This window comes from Mixophyes fleayi, chromosome 2 (genome assembly GCF_038048845.1).
Source record: "Mixophyes fleayi isolate aMixFle1 chromosome 2, aMixFle1.hap1, whole genome shotgun sequence".
In the NCBI taxonomy this organism is placed as follows: Eukaryota; Metazoa; Chordata; class Amphibia; order Anura; family Limnodynastidae; genus Mixophyes; species Mixophyes fleayi.
In genome coordinates this window covers 171492674-171517438 of record NC_134403.1, presented here as the reverse complement: position 1 = coordinate 171517438, position 24765 = coordinate 171492674, and the positions used below count along the sequence as shown (strand labels likewise).

Below are 24765 nucleotides of genomic sequence, written 5' to 3'. Positions count from 1 at the left end.
AGTAATATACCAGATCCGAGCTGTTATGCTCTGAAGGCTCGGGGGAGTAGTGGACTTCCAGTCCTTGGCTATTTGTAGGCGTGTTGCCGCACATATATTTTGTACTAGCTTATTACTTTGTTTGTTCAGAGATTTATTCCTAGAGCACAGTAGCATAACCATTGGATCTAGGGAAACCTCGACCTCCAGAATTCTAGAAATGAAGTCAGCAACCTGGGCCCATAGATTAGAAATTAGAGGGCACGTCCACCATATGTGGTAAAAAGACCCCACCCCACCACATGCCCTCCTTGTGATGTGTTTTTAAACAGCTTTTCCATGTGTTTTTGAGGCTTTGCAATTTTACCAACACAATTAATTGTACTGACAAGAAGGCGTTATTGCAAGAAAAATAGGTTGTGGTGGGAACTAGCCCATTCATTGTATTTGTAATACAATGTCAGGCATTAGCAGCCGAAAAAGGCATTAACAGCGGATAGGTATGAATAAGCCCTCTTCTCTAACACTCAAGTAAAAACTGATGATTATTGCATTTAACTGATATAGCAGATACAAGTTATTGGAACTTTGTTATTTTTAGATATGCACTGAAGAACTAGTAAATAATAAATGTCTACTTTTTGCTATACTATATTTTTCAAAATCCAGATCAAGAGGTAATATGTTTGCACCCCTATATTTATCCAATATAACTTGATTTGTCACAAATAGATTTGTATTCCTGCCATACTAATAGGAGTAGACAAAACTATGAATTCAAGCTCCAGTGAGAAATACATAATAATCAGATGAGGACCTAGAAATGATGTGCCACCACAATTATCTATGGAATCAACGCAACAAACTAAGTCACCAGCATTAAATACATTTTCCTTGTGGAAATAACTTACCACAGAACTGTTGGAAATCTGTTTGCAGCTCTTTTCTGGAGTTTAAATAAAATTTTCCCTTTTCAGTCCCGACTACAAATGAGTTCTCTTCATGAACTGCTATGCAGGCCACTTCAGCATTAAGTTTGGAGAGTGCAGTGCACTGGAATGAGTAAAGAAATTGTATAAATGATAGAACATACATATTAGTGGTGCTATATAAAAACATTATGTTGATGATGATACCTTTTTTTCTCAGTAACAATCATAGAAAATATTTGTTTCACTATTATGCAAATGTCTGTTTTCACAGCAGAAAATAAAGGGGGAGTTGTCATATTGAATGCTATGTTTTGTTAATCAGATGCCCAGCGCACAGGCATGCTGGGTAGTTGCCCAGGGGCCCCACAAGCATAGGGGCCCATAGGCTTGCCAACTTTTCAGCATATTATTCTGGAAATTGCACTTAAGAGTGTTCATGTGCAAGACGGTGACCAACTGTGTAGGGGAATGTTCATTTTCAAGCTGGAAACTGATATAAAATTAGTTTTGCAGCACAACGGGGCAGCAGCGTTTGAACTAGCTTTCACTTATGTGTATGAAAATGACATCCTGAAGACCACTGACTTCAAGCCAATTATAAAGCAATTCACTGGAAAGAAATTTCGCAAATGTTTGTGTTGAACACTTGATTAATAATAAATAATTCATAGTAATTTGGTACAGTGCTATCTCAGTCTGTATGATTTACCAACTGAGTACCATTTTTATATTTAATTTATTGTTTAAAAACTTCTCGGCTTATGTTATATTGACCCAACCAAAGACTGATTATCCAATAGGCTCACTCGGCTGCAGCCTAGGGCGCTAGGCTTTTGGGGGGGGGGGGGTTGAAGAATAGTTTTAGGGGAGCAAAATTTTTAAAGGAAGAAGGTATCAACTGAAATTCATTTTAAAATATAAGATAATAGTTGTACTCCAAAGTAAAAACAAAACATGAAAGAAAAATGTAGTGAGGTTTTAATGTTGACGTGTTTCCGTGGTAAAGGATGAAGTCAATAAGTCATCCTTGGGCAGGCACCTGAGGGTAAGTGAGTAGGAGCGACAATGACAGGCGTTGGAGGGATAGCCCCCCAGCCCCTCCACATTTACATCTACACCCTCAGTAGAGCTCATTCATGCCTCCATTCTGCTATAGTTCTGATTTTAATTAAAACTAAATGAATGACATTGACTGCTGTGACCCTTTTAAAAAGCCAAGTGGAGCGGAGTTTAGAAAGCACAGAAGCATGAACATAGTGGGGATTAAAGGAAGCCGAATTCTATATTCAGGTTGATTTTGTTTTTACCTATTGCGGTTTAGCCTGGCATGGAAGGTGAGGGGGCGCTATGAGCATATTAGCCTAGGGTGACCTGAACCTTTAATCAAGCCCTGGTCTCAAAGTTTATGTGGATTAATCTCTGATGTACAGCATGTTTTTTTATGTTTAAACACTGATTTTGTTGGAGGTACCAACAAATAAGATTAATTTTATTGATCATTTACATTTTTATTCCTGTGAGTAGTTGTGTAGGTAGGGCACTGCTTTAACTGGGGGTCTATAATGCTGTTAAGACGGTCCTGCAGGTGCTTGGAAACCAAATCAAATGATTCCGAGTCTAACAAAGAAAGTAGAGGCTGCCATAAACAGCTCAGTGCCTTCAGCATGGAGTAGACAAACTGGCACCCATTTAGATAACACATTTATGCACATTCTGCCAGGATTTGTTGGAGTATGACAGGATGCATATATAATCTGTTAATGTTTTTTCTTTATATAACAAAGTAATATAATAAAGAATACATAATCCAAATAAAAACAGACAGCCATGAAATAATGGCATGACAAGAAGAAAATGTAAAAACAAGTGGATGTCATGGATGAGGGGAATCATTGGTTTCAAGATACGATACGATACGTTTAGATTCTATAACCATGTATATAATGCAATATATCAGACTAAAAACCTACAAAACGTCAGAGAGGGAATATCTAAGACAACAAGAAGGCATTATACTGGTAAAACTGATGTCATCAATTTTTTTATCCAACCATTCTAAAACATTACCCAGTAGTATATTCCCTTTTTTTAAAGTAGGTTATTATTTGTATCCAAACTCTATAATCCTAGTATTAATTGAGATTTTGGCTGCATAATGTCAGATTATCATTCAACTATCATCTTCCAGGGTGTGGCCTTGGTTGAATCCCCAACAAGACACATATGGAAAGGCATACCCCATTTAAATATATTGAAAAACAAAACAAACACACAACTATTGTATCTACATTCTTTAAATATTGCATCCGTGTTAATGTCTGTTAATATTAACAATAAGCAACGAGTGCTGAAACTTTTCTATATTGCTACTTATAGAATTTCAATTGTGTGTACTTAGACAATATTTATGTCCCAATATATATGCCATCATTAATACCCCAATACTCATAAATAAAATAAGAATTACTTGCATGTCCCAAATTCATCTGTTTACAGTCACCTCAATGTGATTAGCTATGGCTGATCATTACATAATATATATAATATATATCCTTACAAAAACAAAACAAATATAGAGTTCTGTATATATTTTTTTAAATCCTGTACATCTTACAAATAACATTCTCTCTTACACCTTGTTATATTGTATCCAATTAATAGCATTGCTAATTTCCAAAGTACATTGCCTCTGTGGTATAGTATAAACATTTTGCCAGTGGGCACACTTAAATGCTTACAGTGTGCAATAATTTGGCTGCAGGTCTGAAGATATATGACCTGAACATTTGCAAGTTGAATGCATGCAGTCCCATGAGCTTAAATTAAAACTACAAACAATGTCAGCTGTATTGCATTTGCCCACCCAACTCAAGTTGTACTGCCCATTTTAATATTAACCAATTGTCAAATTGGAGGAGGAAATTTAACCATTTAAAAAGGTCACTATGGGGTTTATTTATTCCCCATGCAAAGCATTGGGAAGACTTTACACCAATGACAGCAGCGTTACAAGAAGCGCTTCTATTCTCTGAATGCTAATGCCATCTCAGTTGGGGGTGACCACAGGAAAAAGTGCTATTTTATTAAAATAATGCATTTTTTCAGTTTTTTATTTACTTATTTGACTTTTTATTATTTGTTTTTCCTTTCTAACTTTACTATATTTTTTTTGAAAAATCTTTAACCAGACGCCCAAGTCCAGGTTTCCAGTTCCAGTTCGCACACTTGAGCTGGATTTCCCTTTAGTTTCGAAAAGGGGAATCACGTTAATTTTTAAGGCCCCATTCCCACAATGGCTCATTATTCTTCATTACCCGTTTTCACCACTTTGGCTGGAGAACCACCACTGGTTGCACATGAAACACAAACCACCTGAGGCTCCCCGACATCACTAATGTATTTACTGCAGGAGGAACTGTGTGAAAACAGTAGAAAGTGCTGCATGAGTGATTTTTAAACCACATCGTATACTGCAAAATAAGATGCCGATTCATAGGACTAAAAGAGGCTACAGAAATAACAACTGTAATTCCACCATTTATTAATGTAATATTATAACAACTAATCGCTAGAATGTAGAGTATTATGCAAACTTTTATCAACACAAAATAGTCTCCTTAAAACAAGGATTATTATTAAAATTATGTATGATTCACATTTATGTGTAGCATTCTTTTAAATGGAACTTACCATGGAATCTAAGGCAGATACAAGGCTTGTGATAATTTCATCTTTTCCGTTATGAACAGTTGAAATCCACATATCAGGTCTGGAGTTGTTTACGGGTCCTTCATACTGCTTTCCTGCCAGTGCCATATTCTTCTAGAATGGAAACGTGTGGCGTTAAAGATCTCATCTAGACAATAAAATACTATTTCCGAGCAAAATGCCAAAAAAACAAGAAAAGGGAAGAATATACATCTATGGAGCCTGCAGATGTCTTGTACCTTATACACCACCCATACTCTAGCCACAAACGTTTTACACGCAGCATCGTACATACAACAAAAATACATACTGATAAGAGCAATCGGTACAGATAAACCAAAAAATAAATGCATGGATGCAAGAGAGACAAAAGCAGGACATGGGAACAATAGGCATAGTGGGGTCGGCAAGCTACGATGGTACAGGGGACTAGAAGTTGCAATTAAAGAAACATTTCCCCAATTTTGATATTCCATTATACGGCATAATTAATAGAAAATTGCTATAAAATGCCATAAATTAAAATAAACATGAATTTAGCCCAAATATCAGCTTTGAAAAGCTAGACTATTACATTACCACAGTCCACCAGTGGGAGAAAAATTATCAAAATATCTACAAATGATACTCAATGCCAAGATCGTGGCCTTTGTGTACCAATTTAATAAACACAAAACTGTTAAATCTTATAGACTAACAATTTAAATATAATTAAATGAAAAATAAATAATGCAACTTATTATCATTAATAAAGATGTGAAAGTTGACCAAAATGTTTGTCAATATTCAAATTATGGAATGAATTTACAATATGTAAATAGAAAAATATGGCATTTCTAGACATTAATAAAAAAGTATAGTATCTACTAATTTGTCGCAACAACTTTGTAGCAAAAAATGCTTCAGAGCCATTCATCTAGAAAGGGTTACAGTGTATAAGAAAGAATAATGCCCAATATTTGAGTACTTCCCCACAGCAACGACGTGGTAAAAAAATTATATCTGATATTATAATAAAATAAAATACAATAGCAATAGCAAAATATGAGAGCCACACAGCAACAGAAACAGATCCCAACTGAATGGCAGGATATGTTTCCAATTTAATCATACACGTGGTTGCCCAGATTATACACTGGCAGTTTGGAGCTCAGAGCCAGTGATAGGATGACATACAAGCTTGTTACTAAATTTGGCAGGTTACTTCACAAAGGGAATACATTGATTATCTGTCAACTGAATATATGGCACGCATGAAAATTATCTGCTCTGATCATTAAGCCTGGTACTGCCACAGAATATTCTGGGAATAGTGCATGAATGGAATAGCAAATCAGTAACAATTAATCAGTCCAAGTTTAAGAAAATAGGATAAAGTAACACAGCGAACATTGAAACAACCAGCTTCGCAATAAAGCTCCTTCTTCCAGAGGTGTACTGGGGTTGTTTTGTTTTGTTCTTATTAAATTGGTACATATATAGTCTGTAAACTTGGTGGCCAATATAATTTGTTAAATTGCTTTTGTGTCATACCCTAAACATATGTGTTGTAAAACATGATTGAGGACATGCTTGAAATTGAATGTGTTAAGCTGGGTATACACAACAGGTATTTTAACCGATTATCGTGTCAATCACACAAAAAGCGGCACTGCCATATAAAGGGAAACTTCCCCTTACAAGGCAGCGCCGCTTTAAATTTAAACGCCGAAGACGCCGAACTCGCGGGTGTTGAAGAACCCGGAGCTTAATACATTTACCCCCTGATCTTCTTTTAAAACCTACTCTTTTTCTACTATTGGTGCCTTTCTCATAAACAGGGTATTTAAGGTACCTGAACCTGCAGTCAGGTGCCTGTTCTTTGTGTGTCAAGCCCTGACAGTGCACAGACGTGGCTCCCTTTGCTCCTGCTGCTTCAGCTAGCAGTTCCAGCTATTCCCTGGTTGCTGTTCAGTGCTACTCATCCTCAGATATCACTTCCTTGTGTTTAGCCTGCTGTTCCAGTGATTCCTCAGTTGCTGTACAGTGCTACTCATCCACAGATATCACTTTCTCATGTTCAATCTGCTGTTCCAGTGATTTCTCAGTTGCTGTTCAGTATCAGTTACCCACAGCTATCTCCTTCTCAAGTCTGTTCACCTCTCTGCGGTTTTATCACTACTCCTGTGTTCTCCATAAAGGTCTCGTCTAATGCTCTCCAGGGGCGAACGCGGGATTTAGAAAGGGGGGTTTCTGCCCCTCCCCCCCCAAAAAAAATAGAGCTGCCGCGGACGCTTCTTTGACAGCGCCGCGGCTGCTGTACAGTACTGTTGGTTCGCGGAGGGGAGGGGTTTCTGGAGAACCAGAAACCTCCCCTGCGTGCGCCACTGCTCTCCCTGAGAGCTGCGACTTGCGGGGCAGTGGCTGAAAAGCCCATACCTCCCTGAGGGGATTCCTGGTGAAGACAACCTGTCCCATTAGACTCCGCGCCTCTGGGTACAGTAGTGCCAAGTTAGACAAACCTGGGGATCCTATAATTCAGTTTCAGATGGTAACAATCTGTCACACATTGCACCCGCTACCATTCATTCTGATCACTGTTCTTATATGTTTCCCTTGGTTCTCACTCCCTGCATTCACTTTCTGGTCTGAACTAAGCATGTGCACACCTGGGGGCAAATGTATCAAGCTGCGAGTTTGCCAGCGTGTTGAAATCGCGGCAAATTGCGGGTTTTTTAAAAAAACTGGAAATCAAGCTGCGATTTTGACACTCATGTTCAAAATCGCTGGTCATTTCTGGCGATTTTGAGCGATGTAAACACTCCCGAGTTTAGCTAACTCTCTTGTGTTTGGCAAACTCTCCTGTGTTGTAACAGTGAGTTGTAAACACATCACTGTTACACTGACCTGTCATACAGCTGCCAGAGCTCCGGCAGCTGTTAAAATGTTAAAGAACAGATAAAAGTTTTAGAAAAAAAAAGCGTGGGGTCCCCCCGCTATTTATGCTTAACCCTAGTGCTGCCTGACTAGTGCTGGTCCCGTGAAAATCGGGGAAAAATTTTGCGTGGGGTTCCCCCGATTTTCACTTTACCAGCACTAGGCAAACCAGCCAGGGTTGGCGGCACTATAGCAGGGGGACGCGCGGCAGGGGTCCCCCTGCCATAATGACTAACCAACCCTAGACTGTTCAGCGATGGGCTGGATTCCCTAGGGAGTGGGGTCCACCGAAAAAAACGAGCGGGCCCCCCCCCTAGAAAGAACCAGCCCAGTGCTGATAGCACTATGGCTCTTCCTACTACCCATGGGCTGTGGGTAGTAGGGTAATACGGCGGTAAATAGTAGAAAAAAACAAACTGACACCAATTTTGTTTGTGGAACTACAAGTCCCAGCCAGCCAGGTTGCCAAAAACAGTGTGGCCATGCTGGTGCTTGTATAACTACAAGCACCAGCATACCCACGGCAGCCAGGGCATTTTGGCACTTGGAGAACCACAAATGCCAACATGCCCTGACATCCCTGGATTGCTGGGCCCTGTAGTTCCACAAAGAAAAAAGTTTACAAAGCCACAACACCCTCATACAAACCACACATATTTATTAAAAATAATAAACCCCACAATAAAGACACTAACCACCCTCTTTTAAACCACAAGTATTTATTAAAAATAATAAAACCCAAATACTTACCAATGATGCCTTCTTTCTTGATGGCTTGGTCCTGTCCTTAAGTATTTGTAAATCCATCTTGCTGGCTTGCCCCAGTCCCAGCCATTTATACCTCCATAAGGGAATCTTTCCCAACAGGAACTCTTCGCCCAGAAGGGGCACATATTTGTACATCCCGACTCTTTAGTGTTGCTTGAAGATAAAAAATAAAAAAAACCAGGAGCCGCCGCAAACACCTCCTACCTAGTAGGAGGTCCGTTTCGCAATGCTCTTACGCTGTTTGCGTAACAGCTAACTACTGTATTATGGTATTTTTTCCACGCTAGTGGGGAAATCACATAATACTGTATTTAGCGCTTACGCAAGTAACGTAGCGCATTGCGCATGCGCTACGCTACTTGCGTAAGCTGTAATACAGTAAATACAGGTTACGCAAGTAGCGTAGCGCATGCACTACGTTAATTGCGTAAGCGCTAGATACAGTATTATGTGATTTCCCCACTAGCGTGGGAAAATACCATAATACAGTAGTTAGCTGTTACGCAAACAGCGTAAGAGCATTGCGAAACGGACCTCCTACTAGGTAGGAAGTGTTTGCGGCGGCTCCTGGTTTTTTTTATTTTTTATCTTCAAGCAACACTAAAGAGTCGGGTGTACAAATATGTGCCTCTTCTGGGCGAAGAGTTCCTGTTGGCAAAGATTCCCTTATGGAGGTACAAATGGCTGGGACTGGGGCAAGCCGGCAAGATGGATTTACAAATAATAAGTGACATTGGAGCAAGAAAGAAGGCATCATTGGTAAGTATTTGTTTTTTTTTATTCTTAATAAATACTTGTGGTTTAAAAGAGGGTGGTTAGTGTCTTTATTGTGGGTTTTATTATTTTTAATATATGTATGTGGTTTATAAGAGGGTGTTGTGGCTTTGTAAACTTTTTTCTTTGTGGAACTACACGGCCCAGCAAGCCAGGGATGTCAGGGCATGTTGGCACTTGTGGTTCTCCAAGTGCCAACATGCCCTGGCTGCCGTGGGTATGCTGGTGCTTGTAGTTATACAAGCACCAGCATGGCCACACTGTTTTTGGCAACCTGGCTGGCTGGGACTTGTAGTTCCACAAACAAAATTGGTGTCAGTTTTTTTTTTTTACTACTTTACGCCGTATTACCCTACTACCCACAGCCCAGGGGTGGTAGGAAGAGCCCTAGTGCTATCAGCACTGGGCTGGTTCTTTCTAGGGGGGGGGCCCGCTCGTTTTTTTCAGCGGACCCCACTCCCTAGGGAATCCAGCCCAGCGCTGAACAGTCTAGGGTTGGTTAGTCGTTATGGCAGGGGGACCCCTGCTGCGCGTCTCCCTGCTATAGTGCCGCCAACCCTGGCTGGTTTGCCTAGTGCTGGTAAAGTGAAAATCGGGGGAACCCCACGCAAAATTTTTCCCCGATTTTCACGGGACCAGCACTAGTCAGGCAGCACTAGGGTTAAGCATAAATAGCAGGAGGACCTCACGCTTTTTTTTTTTTCAACTTTTATCTGTTCTTTACCATTTTAACACTGCCAGGGCAGTATAACAGTGATGTGTTTGCACAACACGCTGCTATCAAGCGGCGTGTTGTATCTGGCGTGTTTTGAAGCAAACTCTCCTGAGTTTGCTAACTCGCAGCTTCATACATTTGAGAGCTGTATAGCTGCAGTGGCAAACAGTCGGAAGTTTGATCACTGGCGATTTTGCAAACAGCGATTTTAACAGAAGCACAACTCTGGCGATTTTGCATGAAATCTCAGCTTCATACATCGGCGAGTTTCAACTCTCCTGAGAAAATCGCTGGAGTTGCAAACTCGCAGCTTGATACATTTACCCCCTGGTCTTTTCAAAACTTCCTGCATTCTCTTGATTGGCTAATTGCCTGTCAGCTCTGTCTATTTAAAGCACCTGCTTTTCTACGAAGGTGCCAGATCTTCAGGTCTCCTTACCTGTTAGTACGCTGTTCTCTCTGGCTCCCGTCTGCAAATCTCGTGCCTCATCATCGGTCCCGTCCTCAAGTTATTTTCTTTCCAGGTATCTCAGTGCACTACTCTGAGTTCAAGTCCTGGAGGCATCAGAGTACCTGTGAACGCATCCAGCTCTACAGGAAAAGCAGCTGCTATAGGTGAAGACCTCTTCTGCCTGTTCTAAAAGTTTATGGTGTTCCCTGTCAGCCATGCAGTTCACCACTTCTCAGTTACTGTCCTGTGTTGCCTGTTCCATGATCAAGTCCTGCAGTATTGTTGCAAAAACCACGTGCCTCATAATCAGTCCTATTCTCAGCTATTCGTTTTCTAAAGACCTCAGTGCTTCAGTTCACTGAACCTCTACATTTATCGTCCAGCAGTCCTGCTCCACTCCACGGTTCCATCTCACCCTGCTCTAATCCCCCTTAGAGGACCACAATCTGCGGCTAGAGAGCAGCTAAATCCATATTCCCTTGCGGGTAACCCTGGTGAATTCCTCTCTACCATTAGACTCTATGGGGGGGAAGTCTATCTAGAGGGGGGATTCGAGGTCTACTCCAAACTCATGCTCCGTGACACAATCGTTTAGTTTGATTTTATAATCTGACTAAAAATCTCCATAAACGATGGGGCAATATTGGACACATGTGGAAGTATATATGCACTCACCAGCAGTGTAGGCAGATATCTGCAGAGTCACGATAATTTCAGCAGATGATTATGAGAGATGAAGATCACAGATCTGAAGGTAAATCATGTAGGTGTGTACACATAAATCTGCTAATCATTGGTACTTTCAGTCTTTAGTAAAATCGTTACAGATATCGCATCTGCAGTAATTTTCTGTAGTGTGTATGTTACGAGCCGCGGCTCCACTACGGGCTGCCGCGGCTCGCTCCCTGGTGCCTCTGGCGTCCTGGCCGTCACCATGGCGACCAGGACGTCACTTCCGCCCTCTACGCCCCGGTTGCCTAGGCAACAACCGGGACGCTCTGTTTCTCCTGCCGCAGCGCCCGGTCAGCTGTCTAACAGTCGGGTGCACGTGCGCATAGGGGTTATAAGGCTGCAATTGCATTAGGGAAGGGGCTCGCTGGCACTCTGCTGCCATTGGTTCCCCTCACTATTTAAGGCAGTGAGGACTGAGCCTCGCTGCCAGTTATAGCTTCCTGTGTAGCTAGCCTCCTTGTTCTCTGTTCCTGCTCCTGTTCTGAGTTCTTTAAGAAGGAAGCAGATTCACTCCCTCCTCATTGAAGCTATGATTGTTCCATTGAACTTGTTCCGGGTGCCAAGCTCCCCAAGGGGAGGTTATATGCTCTATCCATTCCTGAGACCAAGGTTATGGATGACTATGTGGAGGAGAACCTACGTAAGGGATTCATCAGACCATCTAAATCACCTGTAGGAGCAGGTTTCTTCTTCGCATCCAAAAAGGATGGAGGCCTTCAAACATGTATCGACTATCGGGGTCTAAATGGGATCACAGTGAAAAATACCTACCCTTTGCCTCTCATCTCCGTTCTCTTCGATCAGCTCAAGCAAGCCACGTTTTTTTCTAAGATTGACCTGAGAGGGGCATACAACTTGGTTCGGATCAGAGAGAATCCTGCTACTGTTCTGAGTTCTCTAGTTTGACTTCCCTTGTATGACCTCTGGCTTGCTTCTGGACCTTGTTGGATTGCCCGTGACCTTAGCCTGTTCTCTGGATACGTTTGCCTTCTGCTGCCCCCCCGACCCTTGCCTGGACTTCACCCTGCTGTCTGCTATTGCCCTCTGACCTCGGCCTGTTTACTGGACTACGTTTCTACCTCCTATCTGGCCCTCGCAAGCGCTGTGGCGATATCATAAACTTGTACTACTCTGAGTTCAAGTCCTGGAGGCATCAGAGTACCTGTGAGCGCGTCCAGCTCTACAGGAAAAGCAGCTGCTATAGGTAAAGACCTCTTCTGCCTGTTCTAAAAGTTTATGGTGTTCCCTGTCAGCCATAACAGTGTACTTAACAAGCTACATGGAGTAAAGCTAATTCTCTCTTCATATAGGACAACTAGCCAGGTTTTAGATATGCACCTGCAACTTAATCCAATTCGCTAAGCCAATATTTATTCTACATGCTCACACAAGAATAAAAACCATTGTTCTTAGTTTTTCGAGAAGCGGATAAGAAAAAGTAGTAGTTGTCTGAGTGTCAAAACTGTTCCCTATCTTAAATATATCCAACAAACAATTTATTCAGATTATTTTGATAGCCCACACACTACACCACGTGCCAGATGTCAGAAAACAATATAAAAATAAATATGTTAAAAAATATATTTTTAACATATTTTAAACTTTTTATTTTTTTACAAGTTGAACTGCTAGGGCTTTCAGTTCAGCTGCCTGTGCAAAAACCATCTCTCACACCACTTTTTAAGACATAAGGCTAGATTTACTAAGCTGCGGGTTTGAAAAAGTGAGGATGTTGCCTATAGCAACCAATCAGATTCTAGCTTTCATTTATTTAGTACCTTCTACAAAATGACAGCTAGAATCTCATTGGTTGCTATATGCAACATCCCCACTTTTTCAAACCCGCAGCTTAGTAAATCTAGCCCATAGACTTGTTATAATCACTTCTCAAAAAAAAGCACCAAGTAGCAGGGACTTGCCTTCAGTCTCAGGTCTGCTATCACATTGCAAATACTAAAAAGACATACTCACATATCAGCCATGGAAAAAGGGAAATTGGCTACATAATGAAACTTGGCAATGACCTGAGTGGATTTTGTTAAATCTGAAGTGTTCAGAAACCTTAGACACACACAGTGATACAGCGCCTGGCCAAGGATCGAACAAGTCTGTGAAACATCATTTTCTACACAATCTCTGTGGAAACCTGCTGAGACTTACAGATGTAACCAATAAGCAGGATTCACTGCAGCCCCTTGCTTTGCAGCCCTGTCAAGTAAATCTCATTACCAGGAAGATCTATATCAAAGCAGTGTGTGTGTGTATGTGTGTTGTGTGTTGGGAGAGGGGGAGGGTATGACTTTCATTTTGAAGGTTAAGGAAGGATTGAACAAAACAATTGATTTATTGCTGTTTATTTATATAGTGCTTTCATATTACAAATATATATATATATATATAAACATATTTGATAAATAATAATTACTCATCCACATAGGCTTACAGCAGCGTTTCCCAAAGTGTGCGCCGCGGCTCCCCCATTGTCACAGGGGTGCCGCGATCACCCTAGCAAGAGAAAGAAGAAAAAAAAACCAAAAACTTCCCAATCATCCTCCTCCTCACTGACTGCCGGGTGTGAGGTCATCACGTCTGTCAGCCTTAGTGGGGAGCAGCAGCAGAGAGGACATCAGGAAAGGTAAGTAAAGGAGAGTGAATGGGGACACAGAGAGACATGCTGAAGGGGACAGAGAGACACTCTGAAGGGGGCAGAGAGACACGCTGAAGGGGGCAGAGAGAGACGCTGAAGGGGACAGAGAGAGACGTTGAAGGGGACAGAGAGAGACGCTGAAGGGGGGGACCAAGAGAGATAGCGAAGAAGGGGACACAGAGTGTGAGATGGCAAAGAAGGGGACACAGAGTGTGAAACGGCAAAGAGGGGGGCAGAGTAATATGGTGAATGGGGTGCAGTGAAAAGATGAAGGGGCACAATGTGATGGTGAAGGGGCCTAAATACATCTTACATCATTTTGACCCAACTACTTAAAAAACGGGACTACCCGGTAATTATTTTGGCTATGGGGTGCCTTGGAAAGATTATGGTGACCCTAAGGGTGCCTCGAACTGAGAAAGTTTGGGAACCACTGGCTTACAGTCTAAATTCTCTAACACATACACACACACACTTTCTTACTTGCCTGGCCGAAATCAAGACCAATCTGGCAGAGATTCAAGCCACTGTGCAAATTCTGGTAACACAGTGAGCTATTGGGGTTAGTAGATGATATATATAAAGTATAGAATATGAAATCATTATGGCTAAAGAAGATTAAAAAATAAAAAGTTGATGGAACAGAAAAAACATTCATATTTTCGTCTGTTTATAAGTTTGTTTCACTGTATCCATTTTTGCAAAACCACAAAAAAAGTATTTTCAAAAATGTTTATATAGTGAAAAATTATTATACTTTTTATAATAAGTGAGAAAGAGTATTTGTCCTTTAATTTTATGCGGTTACATAAAACATGCTTATTGCCTTTGGCAAAAAAAAACATCAAAACTCCATACCTACCAACATTTCAAAAAAATGAATACAAGTGGGAGAAGATAACTATCTATCCAATACACTATTATTAGCCGACTGTGCCCCCAATCCTGCCATGAAAGTCTCATTCCGCCCTACAATGCTACCAATTCAATGAAGCCGATGCCCTTGTCCCCATGTGAACATCTGTCTCACTGAAAACGGTAATATTGATTTCAAGTGCCAAAAAAACAGCACATGGAAAAATCCAAAATGACAAACTAAAAGATTACTTTTCAATGCAGTGGTGATGGACTGGTGCAACTGACCACCAGTTTTCTGCATACCATTAACTAATAAATACCCAAATGCCCACAAATATATGCTATTTTATGCCACATTTGTAAATGTTTTAAAAAGCAGTTAGAAACATCTGTACATGGCTGATTTAGGAGTGTTAGGCTAGGTACCCGCTGGCCTAATGATTGCACGAAAAACCTCCAATCAGCCAACATCCGACCGTTTGGTCAGATATCGTGTGAGTGTGTATAGTGACACGATGATCTAAAGTCGTCCCAAAGTGGCGATCATCGTTTCATTTGGTTGGTCGTACTGGTTAATATTTTCCGACCAATCACCGACCGATCATGTATTGTAGTTTGTGGGCAGCACGTGGCTTAGTGGTTATCACTTCTGCCTCTCAGCACTGGGATCATGAGTTCAATTCCCAACCATGGCCTTATTTGTGAGGAGTTTGTATTTTCTCCCCGTGTTTGCGTGGGTTTCCTCCGGGTGCTCTGGTTTCCTCCCACACATACTGGTAGGTCAATTTCTGTTGACAAATTGACCCTAGTCTGTGTGTGTGTGTGTGTGTGTGTTAAGGAATTTAGACTGTAACCCCCAATGGGGCAGGGACTGATGTGAGTGAGTTCTCTGTACAGCGCTGCGGAATTAGTGGCGCTATATAAATTGATGGTGATGATGATGTATGCACTCATGCTCACGATCTTACAGAGTCGTGTTCTTTTCAGCCGATGTTGGTGATGAATGTCCCAGTGAATAAATGTAGATAGTGCTGTAGAAGGAATAATTCATTTGTTTGTTCTGTGACAGAATGTTTTGTTTCAGAGAAACAGAAGCTAACGATATTCATTAGAACATGTGTATAGCTATAACAAGGTGTTTTAATCAGTGTGACAATGTGACAAGAATGAATGAATGAATATTGTGCTGTTATTCTCTGAATACTAGAGGGCCAGATGAAGAGCACAGATCTGAAGGTAAATCGTGTCAGTGTGTATGTATGAATCATCAGACTGATCGGACCTTCAGTCGTAGATACAATCATTTGAGATAACACATTGGTCGGAAAATTCTTCATTGTGTACCTAGCCTTACTGTATGTAAATCAGTAATTGTAACTAATAAACCATACAGATAACGCTTATCAACCAACACTGGGCTATGGTTACACTGAGTACTGAAGAAAGAACTCATTATCTGGATTGTGTAGAGGGTAGATACATGTAGTATTCAGACTGCATACATTCTTTCTATAGTACAAGGAAAAGCTGATCTGGCACGTGTTGGTCCTTACAGCTCCAGTGTTTAACAGACAACAATAGAAAATATGCAATAGTGTACACTGTGTGGTTCATCAGTTTTCTTTAAATATTGAAAGGACAACACTGGTGCTGTAAGGTTCAACACACACGCCGGAGCAACTTTTCCTTGTATTTGATAACCCATAGAAGCAAGGTTGTAAGTTTCTCGGTCTCCTGGCTGCTAGCCCTTGATGCTTGATCCCCTCTTTTGGCACTAGATAACAATTTTCCTTTCTTTCTATAGTGTTATGCTTAAATACAGTATTTTACCAAAACCTAAAACACTGTGTTCTATTCTTAAAAAAAAATATACATGCACAATTAACAACTAAAATTTTAAAATGAAAATTTCTCGATTTCAGGGCAATAAAAGAATAATATAGATTTAAATCCATATGAACAATCACATGTAGGTAATGCAGAGAAACATAACAGCTGGTTACTGGTTTTAGTAGCACTGGCGATTTGAATGTCCAGTCTGGTTACCAAGGCAGACGCACAGCATGGTTACATAAGCAGGAGAATGGAAACAGCGCTTGTAATTCAGGGAGCTTTTAGCCAAGCCAGACAGACAACAAAGGCAACCTCTGGATCAATATACTCAGAATTTCTGAAGGGTTGAACTTCATGGAACACTGTCTATTTTTTCAACCTTGCTTACTATGTAAGTGTACTGTTTCTCATTATCTGAGTCAAAATAAGAGTTAACAGTGTTTCTACAGAATAAAATATATGCTACAATATTTTAATGGGGACCTAATAAATACTTACAGAAATGGCAGCTTACTGAGTGCTGGGTCTCTTTATATTTACTATTACATGTGATATAATGTAGTTGTGGTAGTCTTACCACTACTGACAGGGGCAAACGCAGGATTTGTAGAGGAGGGGTTTCCACACCACGCCACCAGTGGGCGTGACCAGCATGCATGGGGGTGTGGCTATAATTTTAGACAGTGCTTGACTGCTCTCCAACTCTTCCTATCCCCATAATATACATGGGCAATGCTGAGTGGACTACTGTTAGGTGCACGCAGCTCTCACTTTTCAAGCAAAGTAATGTGAAGCGGGGGCAGGGTCCAGCCACTTCAATTATACAGTGCTCCAGGCTTGGAGGGGGGTTTCCAGGCACTAGCAAATCCCCCCCTCGGCAGTGGCGGATCCAGGGGGGGGGGGGCGATCGGGGCAATCGCCCCCCCCCCCCCCTAGCAGGGACTTGTTGTCGACGGCTGCACAGTATGTGCAGGTCTGTCGGCAGTGACAGTGTGCTGCCCGGCTGCTCTGATTGTCACTGCCGAGCGGACCTGCACATGGTGTGCAGCCGCCGGCAGCCTTAGATGTCAGAAAGGGGCGTGGCCTAAATTGCCCCCCTAAATCGCTCGGGGTATAGCAATTTTCTAGATCCGCCCCTGCCCCTCGGTTTGCATATGACTGACCAAAACAGAGCGGCTTTCCCACAATCTGACCAATCAGAACGGAGCTGATCTGTACTGATTACAAGCTGGCAGGCCTTCCACCTCATTTGTGTTGCGTCTCCACAAGGATCATATCTTCATAGGACGTACTGGACTTCCGTTTTTATGTAGAGGATTATTTATTTTTGTTATGTCCAATAAATGTTTAAAGGATTTTACACCATCAGTGGTTGTCTTTTCCCTCATATGTATTATCCTGCTACACTGGAAGGAATACGGTGGTCATTTTTTTGAATCATTCAGAGATTACATATGAGTGCAATACAGCGCTGAATATTTATTGATTTCGTGTAAGTGCATACCCATAAGGGGTTCGACAATCTCCACGTGGTGATATTTGGTAAAGTCAGTACTACGGACACACACTATAGAGGGAAGTATCAACGTGGGGATCCACCAATTAGCACTGGTTATGCTGTTATTCTGTTTGTGTTCTTCTTTTCATGATTATGCTGGGGGAACTTTCTGACCACAGACGTCAGGATTCCAGCAGGTTTTTGGATTGAGGTTCACCTATATTTTTGGACTGTTTTTATCTTATTTGACTTCTTTTTGGACTCACGTTCAGTTGTGTGTGTAATGTTCATTGTTCCATGATTGTTAGTCACTTAGGGCCTGATTCATTAAGGATCTTAAATGAAGAAGATCCTTATTTCAGTCTCCTGGACAAAACCATGTTACAATGGAAGGGGTGCAAATTGAGTGTTCTGTTTTGCACATAACTTAAATACTGACTGTTTTTTCATGTAGCACACAAATATCAACTTTAAATTTCAGTGTACAAATAAGCTATCAAGTATTTGTGTGTTACATGAAAAAACAGTCAGTATTTAACTTATGTGCAAAACAGAACACTCATTTGCACCCCTTCCATTGTAACATGGTTTTGTCCAGGAGACTGAAATAAGGATCCTCTTCATTTAAGATCCTTAATGAATCAGGCCCTTAGTTCATATGTCAGTAGCGCCATTTCTGTTTCCAATTTTTTGTTTTTCTGATAATGGACTAGACTAATCACTATGATAAGGGTAAAAAAAATAGACAGTCAAATACACAATCAGAACCCCTCCCCATCTACCAGAGATTATCAGCACCATGCTGAAAAGTGCTGGATCTCTTCATGACAAATCTTGAAAGTGGGTGCTGGGATAACAAAGAAAAAAAAAACCCTTGTAGTTGCAATGTTGCCACCTCAATGGTCCCAGTATAATGCTTATACCTGATATCAAACTCACACACACAATTGTAAAATGTTATTATATGGAAAAAAATATGGCATGACATCTAATCCACCGGGTAATTCACAGGGTAATCCAAACTAATAGAATGAAAAAACATAAAGGTAGTGCACAAACTGCTCACTAGGAGTCCTGCTTCAGTGACTGATTAATGAACTGACCGGGAGTGTCAATAACCTTTCAGCTAATCACAAGCATCTTTCCATGCTGCCTGCTTGTAATTGGCTGAGCAGCTAATAATCCGGGTCAATTGAGGATACACACTTATTTAGTGGTGCAGCTCCGTAGTGGGTTAAGTGTTTTTTTATTTCTTCCAACTGGATTACAAAGAAAGAAGAATTCCCACAATGAGAGATAAAAAGTTATTTTATAAAAAAGTGTGAAACAAGATGTTGTTACATTAAACTTTATTTCTTAATGTAAACTGCCAGACTGTATAGAACTGTGGCTTTTTAATGTAAGGGGGGAAGTGGGGCACGCTGCTCTGTTTATACACAATTTATTTCTCCATCTTCCCAGACAATGCATATAACAACACTGAACAGTATTTCAAGTTGTAATAAAAACAACATTATGCTAATTGACATTGCCAACCTACACGAATGAAACGGATGTTACAACAAAATACCCATACTCACATAAATTACAAAAATATCAGTAATATCATAAAGGCAAAATATCCTGAGTGCTATGAGCAATCCTTTAGATATGATAACTAAACGTCGGAGAAATAAAATAAAAATAATCTATATAATGATCTATATAATGAGATTTAGAATAAATGTACACCACAAACACATGTTGTGTTAGGCAAGATGTAAGCCCATAAACTAGCAATGTATAAATGTGGAAAATTTAATTTTTGGTGAAAATGACATTCTATTAGTAAAATAATATTCTGAATTAAACACTATTCTTACACCGTTAACTCCTTAATAACTGAATAAAATGCCTTATTTATGATTTTCCAGTATGGAAAAAGGTTTTCCTGATGGCACACTGACAAAAAAATATTGGTAGGCTGTCTGTTGCTGTATGGGCTCCCACGGTGCTGTTCGGCAGACAGGAAGTGTGACTTCACTTCCTGTCTGCCTGATGTGAGAAGAGACGCCGGCCAGAGCAGCTAAAGGTACTGTCTATATGCTATACTATAGGAAGGGGGAGACTGCCTATATACTATACTATAGGAAAAGGGGGCTGTCTATATACTAAACTATAGGAAAGTGAGTGGCTACCTATACTAAACTATAGGGAGTGTGAAGAACTGGGGGGGGGCTACTAGAATTTGTGAAGGAACTGGGGTATGTTGCTATAATGTTTGATATGAGGGAAGGGAGGAGGGCTGTCTTAGTAACACATCGGTGGAAGGTAGGCTATTAATTTAATGGTGGTGTTTAGGTGGGGAGTTAATTATTTAATATGTGCTATTTTATTTGTGGGGTGTTGGTGGGGTAATTTAATTTATTTGTGGGCTATTTCATTAAATAGTGGGGCCTATTAAATTAAGATGGGGTGGCGGAACCTTTAATTTTAACCTAGTGTGATATGGGGCTATTAATTTAATGTGGGAGTAAGTTTGGGGAGCAGAGTTGTTTACTAAATGTAAATATGAATTATTTAATGCCGGGGATGGTTGTGGGAAATGGTAATATTAAACGTAAGTGCTATTCATTTTTTGCTGGTGTTGATTGGAGGGAAGTAGGTCTACTTATTAAATGTGTATACTATTAATTTATTGTAAGGGCTGGTTGGAGGGAAATAGATCTATTTATCAAATGTGAGTACTATTATGTTGGAGCTGGAGGGAGGCCTAATTATTTAATGTGGATACTTTTTATTTAATGCTAGGGCTGGTTGGCATTTTCTAATTTTCATGTACACATTATTTTTTCAAAATAGGGCCTCCAGCATTCCAGTAACCAGACAAGCAGCAACTGATCTAAAGAAACCAGCAGCCACAGGTGGTGAAAGTGAGAAGAACAGGTAGGAGAGAGCAGGACAGACTGTCAACTGTCCTGAATATGATGGGACAGTCCCGAATTTGGGCGACTGTCTCGCTCAGTCAGAATTTGGTAAGACAGCAAGGACAGTTGGGAGGTATGTCCCGCTTCACACTGTACTGCTTGTGAAGGCAGAGCTGCGTGTATCTACCAGTAGTGCACACAATTTTGCATGTGTAGTTGTCTAAAATGTATCTAAAATGATAACCCCCCCCCCCCCCACCACCACCAGACCCTTATTCCAGCTCTGGTGATATTTTAGTGGTTCTTACATTGATTGCATTGCCTCACTCTAACTTGCACTGGTCTGATTCTCAGATCACTTTGTTGAACATATGATCAGCCCCCATTGCACTGATAATATCATTAATCCTGCCTCCTTTGCACTTAGTATATCACCAGCAAACACTTGGAATAGCTTTCCCCTTTACTTATGCCATTGTCTGTCAACCCTCCCTACACTGTTAATTCAAACCACCCCCAATCACAGGGCAAATTTAAGGCTCATACACATTTGTTGCAAAATAAGTGTTTTCTTGCAGATGCTATTTCATTTTTGTGATGATCACACCTGGACAGCCATTTATTATAAGGATTTTTATTAATACATTTTTGAAACAAACAGTACACATATTTATATATTATATATAGAGAGAGATTTAACTGGTAGTTTGCATCTCATGATGTCAGGGAAACAACAGTGCGTGAGGTGCTCATATGCTGCTCTGGCAGACTGATCAAATGCGATTGTGCCAACTTCTTTCGTAATAGTTAAACTTATTAAACAAGTCAGGCATGTTTCTATGAAGGGCATTTTGGAAGGATGTGTTAGTAGGCAACTAAACAAGTTGGAGCACAGAGGCATAAACCAGTCGCAGTTGTTAAAGGATTCATGTAATTTTATGACACAGGACTGACAGCATTTGCCCTGCATTGCTTTAGAGATGATCCACTGTGTATAAAGTCATCACATCTAGGTTTTCCTAAATGTTACTACAACCAAATTCCAGTAGCTCTAAATCCCGCCTACTTTTGTGTTGGCCCCACCTACAGTTATTTTGTTCCCGCCCACATGAGGCCACTTCAATAATTTTTTCCAGGGCCACTTTAAGTTCCCAATCCGCCCCTGGCCCCAAGTATATATATTTACACACACACAAAAAAAAGATAAAAAAAGTTTCTGTGTGCCATCGAAAATGGATACATTCTCCTGGATTTCGTGTTACATGTTCTGCAGCAATGTGGGGCCTAATTTTTTAAGGAAAGTCATGCAAAAATATGAGTTTTCTCCAAGACAAAACCATGTTACAATGCAAGGGGTGCATATTAGTTTATTATTTTGCACATAAGTTAAACACTGGCTGGTTTTTCATGTAGCACACAAATGCTTGATAGCTTTATTTGTACTATGAAATTTAAAGTTGATCAAGGACATGCTTTACCCCAACTATAAATCTGTCCCCACATTTTATCTGTCAGCAGAGAAAATGTGTTGAAAGAAAATAGAATTCTCTACCACATGCACACAAACACACAAAGCAGAGTAATTCAGTCATATAAGTAAAACTACCAGTATGTCTTTGGACTGTGGGAGGAAACCCATGTGAAGAGGAGGAGAAAATACATACGATATGCAGATGGCACCTTGAGACCGTGTCAGACTTAATGACCAATGCTAAGAGACAGAAATGCTTATCAAAAGTTCCCTAACATGCACATAAGCATCCTAGTGTTTCTGCTGAGTGTATTCATGCTTTTACAACTTTCTTTTCTGGAAGTTGATAATTAAATGATTAATGAAATATTGTTAACTCCTGTAAAAAAGTTTTAAAAAAGCAAAGGAGATGCAAAAACCCCCCATTATTTTCCTGTATGCCAACTGACTCAACGCTAAAGAGATTCTAATCCTACTTTAACCCTTACTTAAGCTCAGTACACACTAAAGGTTTGCCACCCGATTATCGTGGCAATCACATGATAAACGACCATTAGATCGGATATCACATTAGTGTGTGTGTGCTCCCACAATCATGTGTTATCATACCAAAGCACATCGTATCGTTTGATTTGATTTTATAAACTGACTAGAAATCACTATGAACGATGGAATGATGTTGGGAAAATTCTGCAGTGTGTATACACTTCTGACCAGCAGTGTAAGCAAATCTATATGGAGTTTACAGAGTTACAATCTTTCAGCCAATGGTTATCACAGATGAAGAGCACAGACCTAAAGGCAAATCTGAAGATAAATCTTGTAGCATGCGCACAGTGTGTACGCATGAATCGACATGCTGATCCCCGATCAGTCGTTGGCAAAATCGTCAAAGATATCACATTGGGAGAAATTTTCTGTAGTACGTGCACAGCTTTAGTAAGTCATTTTGCAGATCTCATGATTCAGTAAAGTTTCCATTAATTGTCTTCTCATCCCTGAATTGTCTTGTCTATGTCCCAGAGGTGTAATAATCATTTCACAATAAAAAAAGATGTCTTGGTGGCATGGCTCAGTGGCAAGAGTTATATAGGATGTCATTTATGGGCATGGCCTGGTTTCGAAATGACCAAAATATGGCTGAGAACAGGTTATTCTGTGGCAGACTTCAACCCCTGGGTTTGTACTTAGCCTCTACACATTGGTAACATATGTCTAAAATATACATTCGGCTTTACTGGACGCAACTGAGCAAAGAAAATGCTTTCAATCCCTTTAAAAAAAAACACAGGCATCACTGCCAGAGACCAAAAATCACAACAGAACAAGGACAAACAATAGTTTGCATAGTTCCAAAATGTATTAAAGCATATTGACCATGTCATTCAATTTATTGTGCAAATAAGTCTTTGCTGCACTAAACAGAATCACCATAATGCTTGGATTGCTGTGTTGTTTCTTGAAAACATATCAATACAATAACCACTGTTAAAGTGTCTCAATGTGTAACTTAATGCAGACCTGTCACATACACAGAAACACACTGGCTCTGAAAAATCCAATTGAAATAATGCCTAAGGAATTATTACCAGATAATGACTTTATAGCTTATATTATCTACAAATTTGAGTGTCAATAATTGTGCAATGCAGTTAGGCTTTTACACAGCCTTCTCTAGATATTTTTAAACATGTAATATTTCAAAATTGCATTTCAGGTCCACTTTAAGGTTAATTCCTCTGCAAGATTAAGAAGTAGTATGGAAAACTGCAGGACTGGTAAAATGAGGTACAAGACTTGGACAAGACTTAATTTTGTGGTTATGTGTTCAGATAAGCAAGATGTCTACCCTTGTGTCTCACGTTCAAAAGCGCAATGATGGTGTACATTAGATATACTGGCGGTTGCAAATTTGATGATGTACCTTGCCACATTAGTCTTGCTTTTCATAGTGCAATCCTCTGCCTTTGACAGAACATGTAACACAGTCTGGACTACCCTGAGCATTCTGGACATCATATATTTTTTCTCAGCTTGTCTACTGCCAAACATTTGTTAATTATGTTATATAGAGGAGGAGAGAGTGCATTGCATTCTGCATGACATGTTCTCCCTCCTTCCTCTACAGACTCCAGTTGTGCAGGTAAGTATGGTTAGTGGGGAAGTGTGAGGTCTAAGTGGAATTTGGGGAGCATGTGGGGGAGGTTTGAGCAGCATACGAGGTGCATCTGTGGCGTTTGTGGGATCTGGGGATACATAGGGGCATTCTGGGGAACGTAGGGGTCTGAGCGGTACGTGGTGGAATTTTGATGCAAGGTTCCAAGGTTCTTTTGGGGCTGTTTTTTCATTTGTGAAATTAGGGTAAATGAGCTGCCCTTTTGAAGATTGAAGGGCTGCACATTTGGCCACTGAAGTATATGGGTTTGCCCATCATTACGCTAGAAAAATCAAAGCAGACTAGTTGCTATGGGATTCTGTAGTGTGTATTTTGTTACCCATGTTAGTAAATAACCCTCATTAAGGCTCTTTTACAAGTTACTAAAAACGCGCACCCATTTTACTTAGTTAAGTTAAGAT

General features: G+C 40.5%; 1 protein-coding gene across 3 annotated transcripts in view; it reads right to left on the bottom strand.

The window, feature by feature from the left end:
- GTF2IRD1 (GTF2I repeat domain containing 1) overlaps positions 1-24765 on the bottom strand; it is a 99417-nt gene that overhangs the window by 53499 nt on the left and 21153 nt on the right. For 2 of the 3 annotated variants that reach the window (XM_075194991.1, XM_075194993.1), the window contains exons 2-3: positions 4602-4733; positions 891-1032 (exon numbers count right to left, since the gene is read on the bottom strand). In XM_075194991.1, coding sequence (XP_075051092.1) covers positions 891-1032; positions 4602-4727 — 268 coding nt within the window. In that variant the 5' untranslated portion in view covers positions 4728-4733. The remainder of the gene's footprint in view (positions 1-890; positions 1033-4601; positions 4734-24765) is intronic. The other variant, XM_075194992.1, reaches the window with a different exon arrangement.